This window comes from Colletotrichum tamarilloi, assembly GCF_030869305.1.
Source record: "Colletotrichum tamarilloi strain Tom-12 chromosome Unknown Scaffold_39.1, whole genome shotgun sequence".
Classification (NCBI taxonomy): domain Eukaryota; kingdom Fungi; phylum Ascomycota; class Sordariomycetes; order Glomerellales; family Glomerellaceae; genus Colletotrichum; species Colletotrichum tamarilloi.
In genome coordinates this window covers 145,005-162,799 of record NW_026849422.1, presented here as the reverse complement: position 1 = coordinate 162,799, position 17,795 = coordinate 145,005, and the positions used below count along the sequence as shown (strand labels likewise).

The 17,795-nt window shown below is 53.1% G+C and overlaps 8 protein-coding genes across 8 annotated transcripts; 5 read left to right on the top strand and 3 right to left on the bottom strand.

Moving 5' to 3' along the window:
- Positions 1-1,803: 1,803 nt before the first annotated feature.
- CTAM01_09633 (HAD-superfamily subfamily IIA hydrolase) lies at positions 1,804-3,344 on the bottom strand (the record flags this gene model as incomplete). The annotated part of the gene is made up of 3 exons (XM_060525651.1): positions 1,804-2,602; positions 2,669-2,962; positions 3,091-3,344. 3 exons carry the CDS (start codon positions 3,342-3,344, stop codon positions 1,804-1,806), a joined length of 1,347 nt encoding a protein of 448 aa, XP_060379720.1.
- Positions 3,345-4,121: 777 nt separating this feature from the next.
- On the bottom strand, positions 4,122-5,119 carry CTAM01_09632 (SCO1/SenC; the record flags this gene model as incomplete). Its single annotated transcript, XM_060525650.1, has 3 exons — positions 4,122-4,556; positions 4,623-4,832; positions 4,907-5,119. The coding sequence occupies 3 exons, from the start codon at positions 5,117-5,119 to the stop codon at positions 4,122-4,124; spliced, it is 858 nt and encodes a 285-aa protein (XP_060379719.1).
- A 424-nt stretch (positions 5,120-5,543) lies between these two features.
- On the top strand, positions 5,544-7,053 carry CTAM01_09631 (PHD-finger domain-containing protein; the record flags this gene model as incomplete). Its single annotated transcript, XM_060525649.1, has 2 exons — positions 5,544-6,423; positions 6,485-7,053. 2 exons carry the CDS (start codon positions 5,544-5,546, stop codon positions 7,051-7,053), a joined length of 1,449 nt encoding a protein of 482 aa, XP_060379718.1.
- Positions 7,054-8,393: 1,340 nt separating this feature from the next.
- On the top strand, positions 8,394-9,980 carry CTAM01_09630 (eukaryotic aspartyl protease; the record flags this gene model as incomplete). Its single annotated transcript, XM_060525648.1, has 2 exons — positions 8,394-9,008; positions 9,069-9,980. The coding sequence occupies 2 exons, from the start codon at positions 8,394-8,396 to the stop codon at positions 9,978-9,980; spliced, it is 1,527 nt and encodes a 508-aa protein (XP_060379717.1).
- Positions 9,981-10,594: 614 nt separating this feature from the next.
- Positions 10,595-11,740, top strand: CTAM01_09629 (phosphoribosylaminoimidazole-succinocarboxamide synthase; the record flags this gene model as incomplete). The annotated part of the gene is made up of 3 exons (XM_060525647.1): positions 10,595-10,783; positions 10,940-11,099; positions 11,172-11,740. The coding sequence occupies 3 exons, from the start codon at positions 10,595-10,597 to the stop codon at positions 11,738-11,740; spliced, it is 918 nt and encodes a 305-aa protein (XP_060379716.1).
- An 87-nt stretch (positions 11,741-11,827) lies between these two features.
- Positions 11,828-12,019, bottom strand: CTAM01_09628 (uncharacterized protein; the record flags this gene model as incomplete). The annotated part of the gene is made up of 1 exon (XM_060525646.1): positions 11,828-12,019. The coding sequence occupies one exon, from the start codon at positions 12,017-12,019 to the stop codon at positions 11,828-11,830; it is 192 nt and encodes a 63-aa protein (XP_060379715.1).
- Positions 12,020-12,269: 250 nt separating this feature from the next.
- Positions 12,270-13,636, top strand: CTAM01_09627 (uncharacterized protein; the record flags this gene model as incomplete). The annotated part of the gene is made up of 2 exons (XM_060525645.1): positions 12,270-12,976; positions 13,036-13,636. The coding sequence occupies 2 exons, from the start codon at positions 12,270-12,272 to the stop codon at positions 13,634-13,636; spliced, it is 1,308 nt and encodes a 435-aa protein (XP_060379714.1).
- Positions 13,637-14,320: 684 nt separating this feature from the next.
- CTAM01_09626 (uncharacterized protein) lies at positions 14,321-17,443 on the top strand (the record flags this gene model as incomplete). The annotated part of the gene is made up of 1 exon (XM_060525644.1): positions 14,321-17,443. The coding sequence occupies one exon, from the start codon at positions 14,321-14,323 to the stop codon at positions 17,441-17,443; it is 3,123 nt and encodes a 1,040-aa protein (XP_060379713.1).
- Between the last annotated feature and the right edge of the window lie 352 nt (positions 17,444-17,795).

The following is a 17,795-nucleotide window of genomic DNA, read 5'->3' as shown; positions in this document are numbered from 1 at the left end:
GCACAAAGTCGGGTAATGGTGCTATGTTCGCGGCTATACGGATAGAGGAAATTTTGCTCGCGTGAGATGACAGGGGATTTGCAATGTGCGTCGGTGAAGAAAATCGAGGTTATCCTCTTTTGAGGAGGTGAGAGGTGACAGTTTGCGATTGCAGCTTAGGTTGGGTATGGGGGAGCCTGGAGGGGAGGGGCTCAGAGAATGGGAATCCCACGATAAGTACGGAGTCGGGTGCTAGAGGTTTCTTATCGGGCCCGGCGCAAAAAGACACGGAGGGGTTTATCGTGGGGCACGCAGGCGACACGGGTCACCTCAGACCAGGTAGGTAAGGTACCTGGTAGTGTAAGATGGACCCCAACTGTGAGGGGTGACGGGGGCTCTGGCTGCAGGCTGGGTTAGGTTGGGTTCTCGAAGTGGTTCTGGAAGAGGAAGATTTACGAAAGGATGAGACGAGAATGGCCAGAGTTGGGCGGGGAGACGATGCAAAGAAGAAGGGTGTTCAGATGAAGGGCCAAAGAATAGAAAAGAAAGACACAACAAAACACGTTGAGCGGTTGTTAGGCGAATTACAGCCACAGCAAAAGGGCAACTAGTCGTGTGGTGCGAGGTTCTGAGGAGGTTGCAGTTATGGGCCGTTGGTCGCTTTGGTTGACCGAGCCGTGGGGATGGGGACCACTGGGGAGAGCTCCAGGTAGTGAGTGGACCTCCAGCTGGAAGTGGTCAGGTGCACCCATCGCCGTCATCCCTGCCCGCTTTACAAAAGTAAGTAGTGCGTATATACTGCGTAAAGGTAGGTACCTTATCATTGGTCCCAGGTTCCTTATAGCGCGCTTTAGACCGTACATTGTCCCGCAGTGCCGCAAATGCACCCGACGACAACCGCACAAATTTGGTATTCCGCCGACTTCCGCCCACCTCACATGTCAAGGTACCTTGTCTTGTCTTCAGGTAACTTCACAATTCCAGAGCAAGGGTTCTTCTTATCGTCGCACTAACACCAATTCGCTCCTCCATCACTTCACCACCAGCTAAAAAAACTCGGGAAGGATTCTGTCACCGACATGACATCTCACGAGGCCACAGAAACATACTTTAGAGTACCTTAACCAACGTCAAGTTTGGCACCTTTAAGTATCTGTCAGCCCGGTTCCATGGCAATGCCACGCAACCACGCAACCATCCCGAAAAGACAAGACTAAATGTGACGTCAGGGGGACCCTACTGTACCAGTCGGGAGCTCCCGACCCTTGCTTTCCATGGCATGGCGCGCGCGTCTTGCATGTGACGTACATGGCGACACACCAACAGTTCGCCCCCAAAATTGACAGCAGTTGACATCAATTGACAGCTTTGGGCGAAAATGGTATTTGGGGTCTTCTCCAATTACCATGCCGGTAATTGCCATGTGCCTCAATTGACCGTCCAATCTCATTCTTTAAATGTACACGACGTTATATCGCTGGGAACAGACCGTGTAGACGTCTAAATTGCAAAATCCTGCTTCAATACATGTGCAGACCTTGGTACACGAACTTTTAGCATACACGGCACACACACACACACACACACACACACACACACACACACACACACTCTCTCTCTCTCTCTCTCTCTCTCTCTCTCTCTCTCTCTCTCTCTCTCTCTTTCTCTCTCTCTCTCGATTGAGCTCAGCCACACCTTGTATGACACGGTCCAGCTGGATTTGTAGTTACACGCTCTGCCATTCACCGGTGAGCTACGACTATATTGCCTAAATACATCACACTACTTGAGAAGCTTCTAGTACCAACATGCTCCAACGCATGGCTAGATCTTGGCCGACCTTCCCTCCCTCTGCAACGCCCACTCAACCGCCGCCTTGACATCATCCACAATCATCTTGGGCTTATGCGTAGGCGCGCCCCTCTCCTGGCTCCAAACACCCGTCTTCACCAGCACAGAAGCCCACTCCGTCTCCTCGTTACTGTAATCATTCGCGCCCCGGATGTCGCTCTCCGGGTTATCCCCCACCATGTACACCGTCTTCAACGGCGCGACATCTCCACCACCACCACCACTCTTACTCTTACCAAGCAGCGCCTTTCGATGGGCATCAAGAACCCGCTCCGCATACTGATACGTAGTCGCAAACGGCTTCCCAAACACAGTCCTCTTCAGCTCCGCCTGCCCCGCCGTGACCTCCTTCCACACGCCCGCCACAGCCGCCTGGAATGCCCCCTGCCCGAACCGCGGCTGGTGGTACGTCGTCGACCAGAACAGGTCCGCGTTCGAAAAGATGAGCGGGGGCTGCCCGTCCTGCTGCCACCCGCCGTTCGGCAGCGACGCGTCGCCGTTCTTGGGCGAGTACGTTCCCAGCAGACCGTTGCGCGACAAGAGCAGGTCGGTGATGATTTGGATGTCGAGAGCCCAGTCGCGCGGGTCGTTGAAGACGAACATTGCGTCGATTTTGAGCGCGTCCGCGTCTGCTACGGTGCCGTCGTGGATCGGTTTCGGTAGGGTCTCGTGGGAGTCTGCGTAGACCGACTTTTTGAGGAGTTCAAAGGGGAATACTTCGGGGTGGGCGTGGATGATGTCTGCAGGCGTCACCACGTTCTTGAAGCCATACCTTGTTGGATTGTCAGTTGGTGTGAAGCTTAGAGAGCATGCGAACTCTCAAAGGTGATTGACTTACAGCTTGGCAATCTCTCTGCACTTCCTCGCATCGGCACCCGTCAGGAAGATGGTCTTGTCTCCCAGTCCCTCCGGCCCCTGCACCAGCTCTTGAAAGGGAGTGTGCGACTGGACAAAGTTGTCCACCGAGAGCTTGACCCCGAGCTTGTCGCTCAGGTCCTTCACCCGGACGGCCTCGGGCTTGCCTCCGCCGTTGGTCAGGAGGATGAACGGGATGTTGTTGTCGTTGAGATACTGCAGCGACTCGGCGGCCCCGGGAATGGGCTTGGCCACGTGCAACAGAACGCCATCGATGCTGCCCTCTCTCGTTAGTCACGTCTCTTACACAGTTCCTGGTGGAACATGGGTGATGGTTATGGCTTCCAGGACCTCATCGGACCCCCCAATGAGCTACGCCTTCTTGCGCTGTTGGGTTTGACTCACTCAAAAGCAAATGCAAACGACGGGGCTTCGCCCGCCTCGAAAACCGGCTTCTTGCTACTGAACCACCGTTCCGAACCAAAAGTCTTGGTGGCGCCCGGTAAACTCGTCAAAGGCAGCGTAACCCTCCTCAGCCCGGAAAGTTCTCTCTCGTGACGCCCGATACCGGCAGCCGCGCACCTGAAAGGTGTCGGTGAAGTGGTGAGTGGCCTCGAAACGAGCCGACCGAGGCCCGTTGTCCTGACTGCCTGTCTCATGATGTGTAAAATGCAAGTCCCTTCAAAATCAATCTGGAATTCAAATATGCCGCATGACAGAACGTGAAAGGAAAAATGGGTGCTGTTTGAGTGTAAGAGTGATGATGAGTCGAGGTTGCCCGTGTGGTCGAGGTTGAGCCCGCGGGCACGGATAACGGATAACGGTCAACACTGACTGAGCTCTCCCCTGCAGGGAACCTACCCCTGCCATCCGTCCAATGCTCTCCGCTCGCTCGCTAGTTTTAGCGGCTGAGTCGACCTCAGGTCTGCGGGGTGCGTCTTGAGCCCATCATTCAATGCAACGCCTTGAAACCGGCCACCTGAGTATTAGGTGAGGAAGCTACATTCTGATACCAAAGACCTATAATTTGGATAGATACGTTTCTTCTCATAGTTCATGATCCATGTGTGTTAGTCGCCAAAGACAACAGTCTGGATTTCTGTAGATAGCATCTAAGCAACGAAGGCTCAGGAGGGAGTTTGATGATTCCGTACTAGGTACAAGAAATGTTTCCTTAAAACGCAATTACGGTGCACTCACTGCCATAACTACAGTCTCAAAGATACATCGACCTCCATTCATCGAGAAGCAAGGCTAAATTGAGGAAAGCTTTATTGATGTACCATCGATTGCAAACATTCCAAGGCATTACAGTGTGATTGAGTGGTCTTGGAGCAATGATGGCTCAAAGGTCTATCCATATAACAGTTGATAGTACATATTACACAAGTTGGTACACCACGCACTTTTCATCAATCTTTTCGCTTCCTCTCAACCTACTCCTCCTTCTTCCACCCTCCCTGCCAATCATTCATATGGTCCAGAATAATCTTGGCCGCCTGCGACGGCGAGTGCTGCCGCCCAAGCGCCTCGACAAAGTCGCCCTCGGGGTCCATCAGGTAAAAGTATATGCTGTGGTCCACCAAGTAGTCCTGGCCCGGCTTGACGTGCTGCGGCGTGCTGAAATAGACGCGGTACAGCTTGCACATGGCCTTGATCTCGTCGTAGGTGCCCGTCAGGCCGATGAATTTCGGGTGGAACTCGGACAGGTACTCCTTGACCACCTTGGGAGTGTCGCGCTCCGGGTCGCAGGTGATGAAGAGGGGCAGGACGGAGCCGGGGCGCTGCTTCTCGACGAGGTCGTACATCTGGGCCATCTTGTCGAGTTCGTCGGGGCAGATGTCGGGGCAGTGCGTGAAGCCGAAGTAGACCTGTGGCAGACATTGTCAGCTTTTTCTTGTTCTTCTTCCCTTGCGATATTGTACGGCTCCACGAACCAGTGCGTAGCGACCCTTCATATCCTCGCTGGTGAACTTGTTGCCGTTCTGGTCGGTCAACTCGAACTGTCCTCCCACCTTGGGCCGTCCCATGCCCTTAGTCGCCTCCGCAATGCGCTTGCGCTCCATGCGCTGCTTCTCGGCCTCAAAGTACCATGTCAGACCAACACCGGTTCCGACGAACAGCAGGCCTGCCTTCCATGAAAAGGGCTGGTTCAGACATCCAGTCAGCATGACCACTCTCAATGACAACGGCACCCAAGTACTCTAGATAGAGACCATACCCCTGCTCTGTATCTGCTCTTTGCCTCCTCTACGGTCTTGAACGTCTTCGTCCTCCTTTGCGCCGGGGAAGGTCTCGTCTGAAGCATGCTCGGCGCAGCGGTAGTCGGCCGGGTCTGCTTAGGAAACGTCGATTGGGAGATGCATCGTCGGCATTGTGTCGAAATTGTGGAGGAAAGAGACTTCCACAGAAGCCTCGTAGTGACTTGCGACATTGTTGAGGTAATTGAAGATTTAATCAACGAGATGATGCAGGGCGACCGGGAAATCTGGGAGCCTTCATCATTCGAAAATCGTAAGACTCCAAAAAGCTCTCGGTGAGCTTGGGCCATCTACCAAAATATTGTGGGTCGGAAGAACCATTGATGCGGTATTCCTTCCCTATTGTTCTGTTCACCGAAACAGACCGAGAGCCAGCCGATCTCACCGAGATAGCCGTGGGTCTTTTCTTAATGCTGGACCTTCCACTCTCACTCACTCTCATTCTGTAACTTCACTCTAGTGAACCTCAGCGCCGTGCATCACGTAACAAACGAAATTGACTTTCCTTTTTCTTTTCACTAAAGCTCGCTCTTTGTTCTCACACTGTAATCTCGATATCTGTGTTCCACTTTCAGGTCGTCACTGCTGTAAAGATATATGCTGGAAGCCATGGATTCAGACGTGGAGCCAAAGATCAAAGGCGGCGAGGATGAGGATCTCGAGATGGCAGACGCGCCCAGCCAAGTTCCCACCACATCTCAAACGGCACTTCAGAACACAGAAGAGGAGCAAACGGATTTCATTACGGCGCCGTCATCACAACCCGATTCTTCTCTCCCACCTCCAACTAGAGAGGCTTTCTCTCCTTCCACCATTCTAGAAAGCACCGAGAAGCCCTCAGAATCTCAAAAGATGGGACCGAAGAAGAAGGGAACCGCTGCGGTCAAGAAGGTGCCGAAAAGACCCAAGGGTGGCCCATCGAAATCAAGCAAGCCCAAGAAGCAGACTGACGCAGCGTCCACGACATCATCCGCTAATCTACAAGATGACTTGGCAGGAGGTTCCGATGAAGAATCAGACAACGGACCGTATTGCATCTGCCGCGGTCCAGACGATCACCGGTTCATGATCTCTTGCGACATGTGCGACGACTGGTTCCACGGCGAGTGCATCGGCATGAGCAAGGAGGTTGGCGAGAACCTCATTGAGCGTTTCGTCTGCCCTAACTGCGCAGACGGCGACCAGAACGTCAGCCTCTTCAAGAAGACGTGCTCGTACAGGAACTGCATAAAGGCCGCGCGTCTCTATGATGGGCCAGAGAACAGCAGCGTCTTCTGCAGCGATGAGCATGCGCACATGTTTTGGGAGAAGAGCATCGCGGCCCTGCCGAAGAAGCACTCATCCAAGAACGGTACGCAGGACGGACTTACTCAGGAGGAGGCCATGGGTCTGTTGGCTAGCACGCTTGCCGGTGTCGACTCGGATGATGGCAGATGGAAGGTCCGAACCAAGCCGTTTGCTCCAAAGCATAACGAAGGTACGCAAATCAGTTCAACGGCTCAACTGGATTGCACAATTAGACTAACTACTTCATGCAGCTGAAAGCCCTGAATCTAAGACTAAGAATCTTATACCAGCGTATCTCACCGAGGAGGAGAAGGAGATTCTTACAGTGTCAGCCGCGGAGCGAAAGAAGCTGGGCGAAGAGGTCCTCCTCTGCCAAAAGATGCTCCAGATCCTCGAGTGGTCCAACGACCGGCGAAAGGCCCTCATCGCCTCCAAGCAATTCGAAGACGCGGCATGCGGCTACGACTACCGCCTCGACCAGGTTGGCGTCGTGGGCCCCTTTGCCAACTGGCTCAAGTCGGACGAGGCCCAGGAGATCTACAAGGCGGGCAACCTCGACGTCGGCAGCCGGCTGAGCGGCGAGGACAAGAATATTTGCGACAAGAAGCGCTGCAAGCCTCATCAAGGATGGTACTCGATTCATACTAGAGATGTGAAGTACCAGATGAAGCTCCTGGCTGTGGACGCGAACACGAGGCTGGATGCGGAGCGCCGCATCAAGGAGGCGGCGGCGGAACGGAAGCTGAGGAAGGAGGCGGAGCACAATACCGTGCAGCGTGTTTTGCCGGATGGGACTCTGAGCCCGCCCATAGCCACGTGAGATGGCTTTGGCTTCGATTCAAGATTTGAGATTTGTAATAAGGCGATAGCGAGGACAAGGCGTTTCCGGGGTCAAAAAGGCTTCAGATATTGCGATGCCCAGCCAGAATACCTGGGCTGTGTCTCGACACTGCGACAGGGAGGCAATGTAGTCCAGTCACTTTGGAGTGCTTTGGAGAGATGGCCGAAAGCCGTCCAAAATGACAATCACGACTTGATACGATTCCCGGCATGGCGGTGATGAAGAATGGTATTAATCTGGGCCTTTACCCACCGGCATCAATATCATTCAACTTCTCACCTCTTTGCCGGTTACCATTTCCCCTTCAGTTGACAGGTTTATTCACCATGCAAAGCCAACGCAGCAAAGACATAATACCAAGAAATGAAGCATTCTGTGGAACCATAATTCTAGAAGCAAGGGATCAAACATCCTTCAAAGGATGTTCACCTCATACAAATCGCCAGTGACTAAGCACCCCGGACACGCCAAGACGTCAATTCGGCCCGCGACTTGTCTCTGTTTGTCTTTGATCCTTCAACTTTCCCACACCAAATAATCTCTCACCCATTTTCCCATCTTCTCATTTGCCATACACACTCATTTTGGCATGCTCCCCGCGTCATACACTAAGCAAAGCAACCCACACCAAGAATGCGTCAAGAAATAACAAAGCCCCTGAATGTACGGATATGGCATTCCACCAGGCGTCCATCATGATATTCACACCCAATGACCCTCCGTGGCCCCATTTCCCTTGCCGCCAAGCACAGAGCCGAGGAACCCGTTCTGCCCGTCTGGGGTGTTCTGCTGTGCCTCTCTAACCATCTCGGGGCTGGCGCGACCAGACTATCAAACCCCAAATCTCCAAATCTCGTAAAAACAACGAGCTCTCAAGGTGGCGCGAGGTCTGCCTACCGGTATTATGCAGTCAGGCTAGCTCCAACGGCCCCAGATAGGTAGCCCTGCTGGGCGTGGCTCCAAAGAGTCTTGCCTTTCTTCCCCATTTCTGCGGCTGTACTAGAGGAGAGCTCCCGCTGTTGTCCCATTGACAGAAACGGACGTGCGATCCCGTCGCCGTTTGGCATCTGACAGCTCCGGCCGGCGATACTCTGCTTTCTTCTTTTTCCTGTAGTCTCAACAGCCTTGTGTTGCTTACCGGTTCATGTCCCCGGTTTCTCGAATACCCGTCCAGACGTCTGCTAGGATAAGCTTCTCCGCATAAGAAGCAGTCTGCGGGGGTGGAGCAGACGTAAACAACAGGGACTCGATCTCCAACCACGGGCGTCCGTTTCTCGAGGGAGTCGATGCTTTGGGCCCCCCCTCCCCAGTCCACAGGGATGAAGCTATCCACGACGACCTTGGCCCTCGCGGCCCTGGCGTCGGAAGCCGTCTCGCAAAAGGTCATCTCAGCCAACTTCCACAAGATCCAGCTCCCCGTAGACCTGGTTCAAATCACCCGCCGCGACACCCTCACCCTCGCGGCGCTCAACAACATCACGGGCGGCGGGTACTACTCAGAAGTCGAGATCGGCACCCCGGGACAGAAGGCGCTGCTGCACGTCGACACGGGCAGCAGCGACACGTGGATCGTCGACAAGCAGGCCGACCTCTGCACGAGCACGAAGCTGCAGCGTCAGTACGAGACGGGGTGTACCGAGACATACAACTCGACGGCGAGCTCGACGTACAAGGTCGTCGGTCAGAACGGGTTTGATATCACGTACCTTGACGGCAAGAACATCAAGGGAGACTACATCTCGGATGTCGTCAGCATCAATGGGAAGACAGTCAAGGACCAGCAGCTTGGTCTGGCGATTCAGACGGTCAAGGGCACGGGGTTGATTGGTCTGGGGTTCTCACAGACTGTGGCGACGAAGCGCAAGTATCCTACCATTCTCGACAACATGGTTACGCAAGGTGTCATAGGCAGGAAAGCCTTCAGTATATGGCTGGTAAGGGAGGCGCTCTACAGTTTTCAATCCTCCAGCATGTCCACTGACAGTGACGGGTAGAATGATCTTTCGTCGTCTGAGGGAACATTACTGTTCGGCGGCATTGACACGGAGAAATACATCGGCTCGCTCACCACGCTCCCGCTCGTCAACGACCACCATTCGGGTAACATGACAAGCTACAGCATATCCATGACCGGCGTCGAAATCGAAACACCAGACGGCAAGACGGTCAACATAGCCGGGGACAACTTCAACGCCGCGACCGTCCTCGACTCTGGGTCGACGATATGTCTTCTCCCAGAGCAAATGGCAAAGGCCATCTGGGTCAAATACGACGTCGTCGACGCCGGGTACGGCTTTATCGATTGCAAGTGGCGAGGCCCCCAAGGCGAGGGAATCTTTTTCGACTTTGCTTTCGCCGGCGTCAAGATTCGCGTCCCGATGGAGGAGATGGTCCTGGATAACCTTGACCCCATCATGGACCAGCTCAAGGGTCTCACCCCCTTCGACAAGCCCTGCATGTTTGGCATACAAAACAGCGCCACGTTCGACGTCAACAGCACAGAGTTTGCGCTGCTGGGCGACACGTTCCTACGCAGCGCGTATGTCGTCTACGATGAGGCGAACCACCAGGTCGGCATCGCCCAGTCGAACCTCAACGCGACCCGGACCAATGTGATTGAGCTCCGGGCGGGCGAGACTGCCTTGCCGACGGCCACGGGTGTGGCAAGCCAAGCTAGTACGCCGGCGCCGACGTCGACGAGAGCCGGGACGGGGACGATGACGAGGACGGCGGCTGCTGGGATGGATACGTCGGTAGCGTCGGCAGGCGCTTCGACGCCGTCGTCGAGCGAGTCACCGAATGCCGCGTCACATCCTGGGCTGGTGGCCTCGGAAACGGACGGCTTTTTGGTAATGGTGCTCATGTCTGTCTTTGCTGTCGTTGGCGCGGCGCTGATGGCGGGTTAATTCTCATATGCATATACTTACTCATACTTTTAAATGATAATGTAATTTGACGTCAAGGTACAGACGCTCTTCCTCGCGTCTGGCATGCCTCCAAAGCGTGGCCTATATTGCATTCACTGCATCTTCATTCGGTCTGTATATTGTTTGAGAGAGAGAAGTATCTCAATTGAATCAATAATTGACCTGATGTATTCAGTCAATCGCAATTCAGACTGTCGTCTCAAACTGCGGAATGTCACTGCTTAAAGTTCGAACCCATCAATGGAGGAGGGGAACCGGTGGAGCGGCTGCACCCGAAGGGGAAATTTTTTTCACGCCGGTTTTTCGTCACCCGTGCCGAGCGGACGGTCAACCTTTTGAACGTCTCCCAACCTCATCCCGAACTCGGCTTCGAAAACTTGACTCGTCCTCCGTATTCTATTCACCAAGGTGCGCCAGATTACTGTCTGCAAGGCTCTACCTCACGTTGCTCACATCTCCCGACTTTGGTTGACCTCTCCGTCCCTTGTCGCGCTATAACAACTCGACTGCCCCTCCATTGAACCCCTCCAAAGCCGACAATTTCAACCCCTCCACCCCACATTCACTCACCTCATTCACACGGCTCTCACACAATGGCGACTGCTAGCGTCACATCCGTCGACCTCACCGGCCTCAAGAAGATCGGCCAGGGCAAGGTTCGCGATGTCTTCGAGGTCGACGACAAGACGCTCCTCTTCGTCGCCTCCGACCGCGTCTCGGCTTTTGATGTCGTCATGAAGAACGGCATCCCTGACAAGGGCGCCATCCTCACCCACGCCTCTGTAAGGCTCATTCTCTCATTCCGCACCACTCACTCACTCACCCACTCACTCACTCAAATCCTCTCACTCTTCACAACCCCTTCTCATTCTATATCCTCGAATATTAGATCATGTGAGAAGTCATCTTTACTAATGCGACTGCTCAACGGCACATAGGCCCACTGGTTCAAGGTTCTCACCGACCGAGTCCCAGGCCTCAAGACCCACTTCATCACCCTCGACCCCCCGGCCGGCCTGCCCGCCGCCGACGCCGCTCTCATCAAGAACCGCGCCATGCAGGTCCGCCGCCTCAAGGTCATTCCCCTCGAGGCCATCGGTATGTCTCAACCCCATGCTTCTCATACTAAACCTTCTCGTGGTTGTAACTACTGACTGTAACCCCAACAAGTCCGCGGCTACCTCACCGGCTCCGCCTGGAATGAATACAAGTCAAAGGGCACCGTCCACGGCATCCCCGTCCCCGCCGGCATGCAACAATCCCAAGCCTTCGCCACGCCCCTCTACACCCCCTCCACAAAGGCAGAACAGGGCGAGCACGACGAGAACATCCACCCGGACGAGGCCGTCAAGCTCGTCGGAGCCAAGTACGCCAACCGCGTCGAGGAGCTCGCCCTCCAGCTCTACGCCGCGGCGCGCGACTACGCCGCCGAGCGCGGCATCATCCTCGCCGACACCAAGTTCGAGTTCGGCGTCGACCCGGACACGGACGAGGTCGTGCTCGTGGACGAGGTGCTCACGCCCGACAGCAGTCGGTACTGGCCTGCTGCCGGGTACGCCGTCGGCCGCGACCAGGAGAGCTTTGATAAGCAGTTTATCCGCAACTGGCTGATTGAGCAGGGGCTTAAGGGTAAGGAGGGCGTTGCGCTGCCGGAGGATGTGTGCAAGGCTACGGCGGAGAAGTATAAGGATGTGTTTGTCAAGTTGGTGGGGAAGAGCTTTGATGAGGTTGTTGCGTGAGGGGAGTGCTGAGGAGAGTGGAAGGTCGTGTTTACTAGGTATCAGTTGCTTGCTATACAAAAGTCATGAGATATGCCACCTTGGCTTTCAAGGAATAGGATTTGGTTGAGAAATGAGAGATGTTTCTTGATGAGTTGTGTTTATGGGGGTAGACATGTTGTTTCGCTTATCAGAGTTGTCAAGACCATCCGCCGGGTAGGACATATGAATGAAATCTGAAGACTCAAAGAAAGATTGCCTTCGCGCCTCCAAACTAGAGAGCAGCAGCAGACGGGCCATACCCCCAGGACTTGATCTTGACACACAAAGGACGCAAGACAGAGCCAAAAGGCAAATAGTCACTCATCGTTATCAGCTACAACATGCAGATAAACACGTGATGCTTGCAAGGGTCCCTGAACAGCGTCTTTGTCCTCAGTTCCAACCAACTCTCGTCATCCTCAAAACCCCCCAACTTGAGTTGAACATAACCCTGATCGTAGGCTCAACATCGTAACTTTGTCTTTATTCAAGTTGACTGCTTATCAAGATGGGTTCTCATGGCGACACGGTATCATCGGCGCCTACAATAGCCTTTGGAACTGACATTCGAAAGCAATGCTTCTCTTTTGCTGAGGATTATCATCCTCTCAATCACGGCTCATTCGGGACTTTCCCAAAAGAAGTCCGGGAATACCAAAGGCGACTACAGGAAGAGAGCGAGGCGAGGCCAGACACGTTCATGCGATATACCTACCCTAAGCTCCTCTGCGAAAGCAAAATCGCAATTGCGCCACTACTTGGAGCGGACCCCGGCGAAGTCGTTTTTGTTCAGAACGCCACGACGGGGGTTAACACCGTGCTCCGGAACTTGAAGTTTCAGGCCGGCGATGTAATCGTTTACTTCAATACGATATATGGTGCTTGCTACAAGACTATTCAGTCACTTTCGGAAGATCGACCACTCTCGTCGCACGCGATTGAGATTGCGTACCCCATCGACGATGACGAAATCATACGGCGATTTCGATGTGCGGTGGAGGAAGTCAGAATGAAGGGAAAGACCCCGATGCTTGCGATGTTTGATACGGTTCTCACAAGCCCTGGGGTCAGGTTTCCATTTGAGAGATTAGTGCAAATTTGCAAGGATCTTGAGATCTTGAGCTTGGTGGACGGCGCCCATGGCGTCGGCCACATTGATTTGACTCATGTTGGTGTTGATGTTAGACCTGACTTTTTCATCAGCAACTGCTACAAGTGAGTCAACTCCTCTCGTAGTATATTTAATGGAATCTTGACGCTTATCTCCGGTCTAGATGGTTGATGGTCCCGAGGGGATGCGCCGTCCTCTACGTACCATTCCGGAACCAAGCCATGTTCTCTTCAACGGTGCCCACATCATGGGGCTACGAAATCGAGGAGAATCGCATTAAGATGAATGCACGAGACTACTTTTCAAAGTTGTTTGACAAGATTTCTACAACAGACAACACGCCATATTGTTGCATACCCGCAGCACTCGAATTCAGGGCCCGAGTCTGCGGTGGCGAAACGAATATTCGGGAATACTGTGAGCATATTGCTCGTCAAGGAGGCGATTTGATGACAGAGATCCTCGGCACAGAGGTCCTCGGCGCATCATTCGCTTCGTTCCGGCAGTGCTGTTTCGTCAATGTTCGCCTCCCCTTGACTTTGGCGGACCTCAACGTCGACACGTCGGCTGGACGGGGGATAGCGAAATGGATGCAAGAGATGATGCCGGCAGAGTATGAGACGTACATTCCCATTAAGTTTTATGCCGGTGGCTTTTGGTGCCGGATCAGCGGCCAAGTGTACCTCACGTTGGAAGATTTCCGTTGGGCGGCAGAGACTTTGCTTCTTATCTGTAGGCGTGCGAAAGCTGTGGAATGGAAATAACATCACATCTCACGTTTCATACATGGCAGGGTAATACTCGAGTTGAATGAGTTTGAACGAGATCCCGCGACCTCTGCCTCTTTCTCTATGGGTCAGGAATTTTTACTCCACACATCAGAAAATGGAAAGATTGTGGACGATATGAAGAAAGAATCTTCGAAGACTGGGTGTCATCTAGTGCTTGTCCGCGGGCCGAACCCTGGCGACGAAATCCGGTTTCTCAGCCTCACATTGGGTCATGCGGCAGTCGAGGCGCAGCCGCGCAACAGAGTCCAAACGTCCTCTTCATAGCCAAGCCTCGTGCCCTGCGAAATAATAGAGAGCTCCACCTCTGCATAATGGCGGCGCATGTTCTTGCGTGGCGTTGTTCTACTCGCGGGCGAATGTTGTTGATCCTCGAGGCAAACAGATGCCTGGCCAGGTGGCCTGCTACGCACCCATCTATGAGATTTCATTGGCCACACACATCGGGAACTACCGCGTATATTGAACCGTATATTGAAGGGTACTTCCCGGCGACCTGATCCAACATGCGGGGGGTTGGTCCGCATGCGAAGCAGGTTTGGCATAGGTGTTGAGGGCATAAGCAGACAGATATGATTCTCTGGTCTTACTTGGTAAAATCTGACCTACACAACTGCCAATCCACGCCGTCTCACTCGTCTCATTCCAACAAGGATTACAATGGAGAACGATCTTGACTCCAGAGCGCCTTTCGCGGCTCACGACCGTCTGATGATGGCGGGGCTGGCCACTCTCGGCCAATATCGAATCGAACGTCGCGAGGCTGAGCTCTGGGCTGTCAAAGATTGCAAGTTTCTCGTAGTTGACGAAGAAGGGGAGTTGGTCGACGGGAAAAGAGACCAGGCAGCGCCTTCCACGATCGAGCAACTGGACAAAGTGCGTGAGAAGATTTTGAAACAGCCCACAGAGGTCTGCGAAGAAAGAGCTGTTCGGGATGAGAAGAGAAGGAAGGGAAAGGCGATTGAAAATGACGACTGGGAATTCGAGGATTCGCCGTCAGGGGCACGTCTGCAGTTTTGCGGGAACGTGGAACCCAGATATGCCCGCTCGTCGACGAACGTGGATGAGCCCCCTCCGGACGATTTTGAATGCATCATCTGCGCTCACTGCCCCGAATTTCCACACGACAGAAAGACACGCCATTTCCGTCTCTACAGACCGAGAGATGAGTTCCCAGAGCTTTTTGAGGACGGCATACCTTCGGCAAACAACATCTGCGCGCACTATCTGGCCATTTCGTATTGCTGGCCTCCTCAACAAAAGGACAACAACGGGAATATAACCGACATACCCAGAACATACAAAGTCCGCGACCTAGATGGTGTCGTCCGAGAAAACAGAGCCCTGGACGATATTCTTGACCGTGCTGTTGACGTCGCCAACAGCTTTGGTCTACGTATGATCTGGATCGATCAAGAATGCCTTCCTCAGCCCCCACAAGATACCGAGTCACCCTCTAAGGAAGATAAACAATTTGGAATTCAAGCGATGGATATCATCTACAATAGAGCTTTTGTTACCGGGGGTCTGCTTGACGTCGCCATGTCAAACTGGCAACAGCTGGAAAAGATCCGGGGTTTGATTTCGAAGACCAGAAATTCAGGTACCAGTCGCTTAATTACGAATGATCAAGACCTGGAGATAGTCATATCATTTCTTCAAAAAGTCAAGAGCGATCGATGGTATACCCGTGCGTGGGTGGTCCAAGAAGCTATCAGCGCTGGTGACAACCTCAGTCTTGTGTTCAGACGTGGTAGTGGACTACCTGAACGAACGAAGCCTCGAATTCCCAACAAAAGGAGTGGTCTGCCGACTCATTCACTTGAGAGCGAGAACCAAAGACGCGGTCTCCCATCCGAAGTTGTTTGCATCATGGTACACGAGTTTCGCGACATCGTTCGGGCTGCAAAGACATTCCTACAACAACATTCACTTGAGGGAGATGAATTGAATTTGCACCGCAAAGCAAGTTTATATGTAGCCATGGGAATTGTCGCCGAGGCTGAAGATCTGCACCCTCCATTTTGGAAACCGAAGAAGAGCTTCAATTTCGGCGCGCGAAGCGCCATTTCGTTTGGCATCCGACCCACTGTTGACGCAGCCGGTGCCCTGACATTGCTGAAGACACGAGAATGTTACCACAACCAGGACCGCCTAGCTATCATGGCGAATATGTGTGGCTATGAACACCGCCTGGACCCAGAAGCCGTTGCTAGAGACCGCCTCTCGCTTCGTGCAGCGCTTCTAACCCTGTCACTCATGAACAACGATTTCTCCCTTTTGGTTCCGGAGGCATACTCGGATACCATAGCGAAAGACGCCAGCGAGGACCCAGGATTGTGCCTTCTACAAAGCGTCCGACCAGGCTGGGCGCACCCGTTCGATGTTGACTTTGAGTTCCTGGACCAGGTGACTATCCGTGGATTCGACCTTCCAAGAACCATACTACGCGAACGAAGGCCCGGTATTCTTGGTGTATCCGCGTACATCTGGGACGTCGGATTCGAACCGATTGACCTGACTCCGATAAAGGTTCGGTGGCTTCAAGACTGGCTCAACCTATCTTGCATCAAGACTAAGTGTGTGCGCATGCCGGATGAAGAATTGCGTGCATACAAACTGCGACAAGATACAATAGCTGAGCGGATGCATTTACCAAATGCGACGGCGCGTATCAAGCGAGAATTGGCTGAAAAAGGAGTCCTTGGCAGCGATTCCCCATTCTGGAGCGGTATTGAGCACTACGCAGGCACAGCCGAAATATCTCTGTGCCTTCTTGCCAACAGGCTGGAATTCAGCCCGTCTCGCCAGGTACTTTTCGGAGAAATCTTCTTCGATATTCTTCGTTTCCTGCACGACAAAGCCACAATCGACCCAAGGGCCCAAGGAGTTGCCAATAGCATATGGCAATCTGTTCGGGTAGACGCAGTTCACGACGACTTTCCGCCTTTGCCTGACGAGGTCAGCAACGGACTCTTTGAGCATCCTGCTGTACAGCGCAACGCGTTTCGCACAATTGCGCTGGATAGAACCCGAACCGGAGAGTACTACCAGACATGGTTCATTGATCGCATAATGATGCATGGCAATCTATTCGTAGGCTCCTATGTACCGGAACCCCGAGACGACAAGTTTGCCGGCCAACAAAGCACTGCATCGAACGCAGAAGCCAACCAAGAACATCAGCATGACAGTCTTGAATATGACGAACTCTTCAAAAGGGCTAAGAGGTTCGGCATTAATGGAGTCAAATGTTGCACCATGCACCGCCAGTTTCATAGAGCAATGGCCACATATGCCATTGCTGCCGATGATATCCATCGTTATTCTCACCTGCAGACGGAAGCCGAGAAGAAGTCCAGACCTGGAGGTGCTCGCTTACAGCTCACGCCCGGAACGATGGTGTCTTTTTTGGAATCAATGGCCACGATACAAGATTCCGAAGAAGAGACTCGTCGAGCTAAAGAGCTTTTTTCTATATTCGATGTAGATGGCCCTTGTAAGATTGCTATCCCGTACGACACGGCTTGGGAGATGATTCCTCACCCAAGCATGAGGAGTATGAGCGTTGGCTGGATCGCTGAATTCGGCGGTGCTCCTGATGAAGACGAAGAATCGCGTGTGGCGATGGTGGAAAGAATGACCAATGGGTCCTCATCCTCAACACGCAGTCGGATCAAAGAAGCTGTCACTATGAGAGTATTGGGCAAGGTAAGAGGTTTTTGGCCTATCATGTTTACACATCCGATAGGTAAGTACGCGCTTGTCGATATGGGATGGTAGAAATAATTGAAGTTTTCGAGGGTTTCATTGCCGACCCCAGATCCAACATCGACCGGAAGCTCCCCTTCCCACTCTGCTAACAACACTTGTGATGTCGCTGCCACGTCATACGTTCTTTGAGCGCTGCTCATTTGAGCAATGAAACTATACCTGTCTTTCTGCATATGTTGGCGTTATCTAGTGGCGTTCCAGACTTTTCAAGAGTTTGGAAAGTCGAGACGGCATCCTCGGCCAGTTGAGTCGCTTAGTGCTTTCATTACTCCATCTTCTGTTTTGAGATAGCCTAACTTACAACGCCAAGTTCAGATTACTGGGCTTCGAGAAGATCCCGTGACCTCCAGCTGTCTCGGTA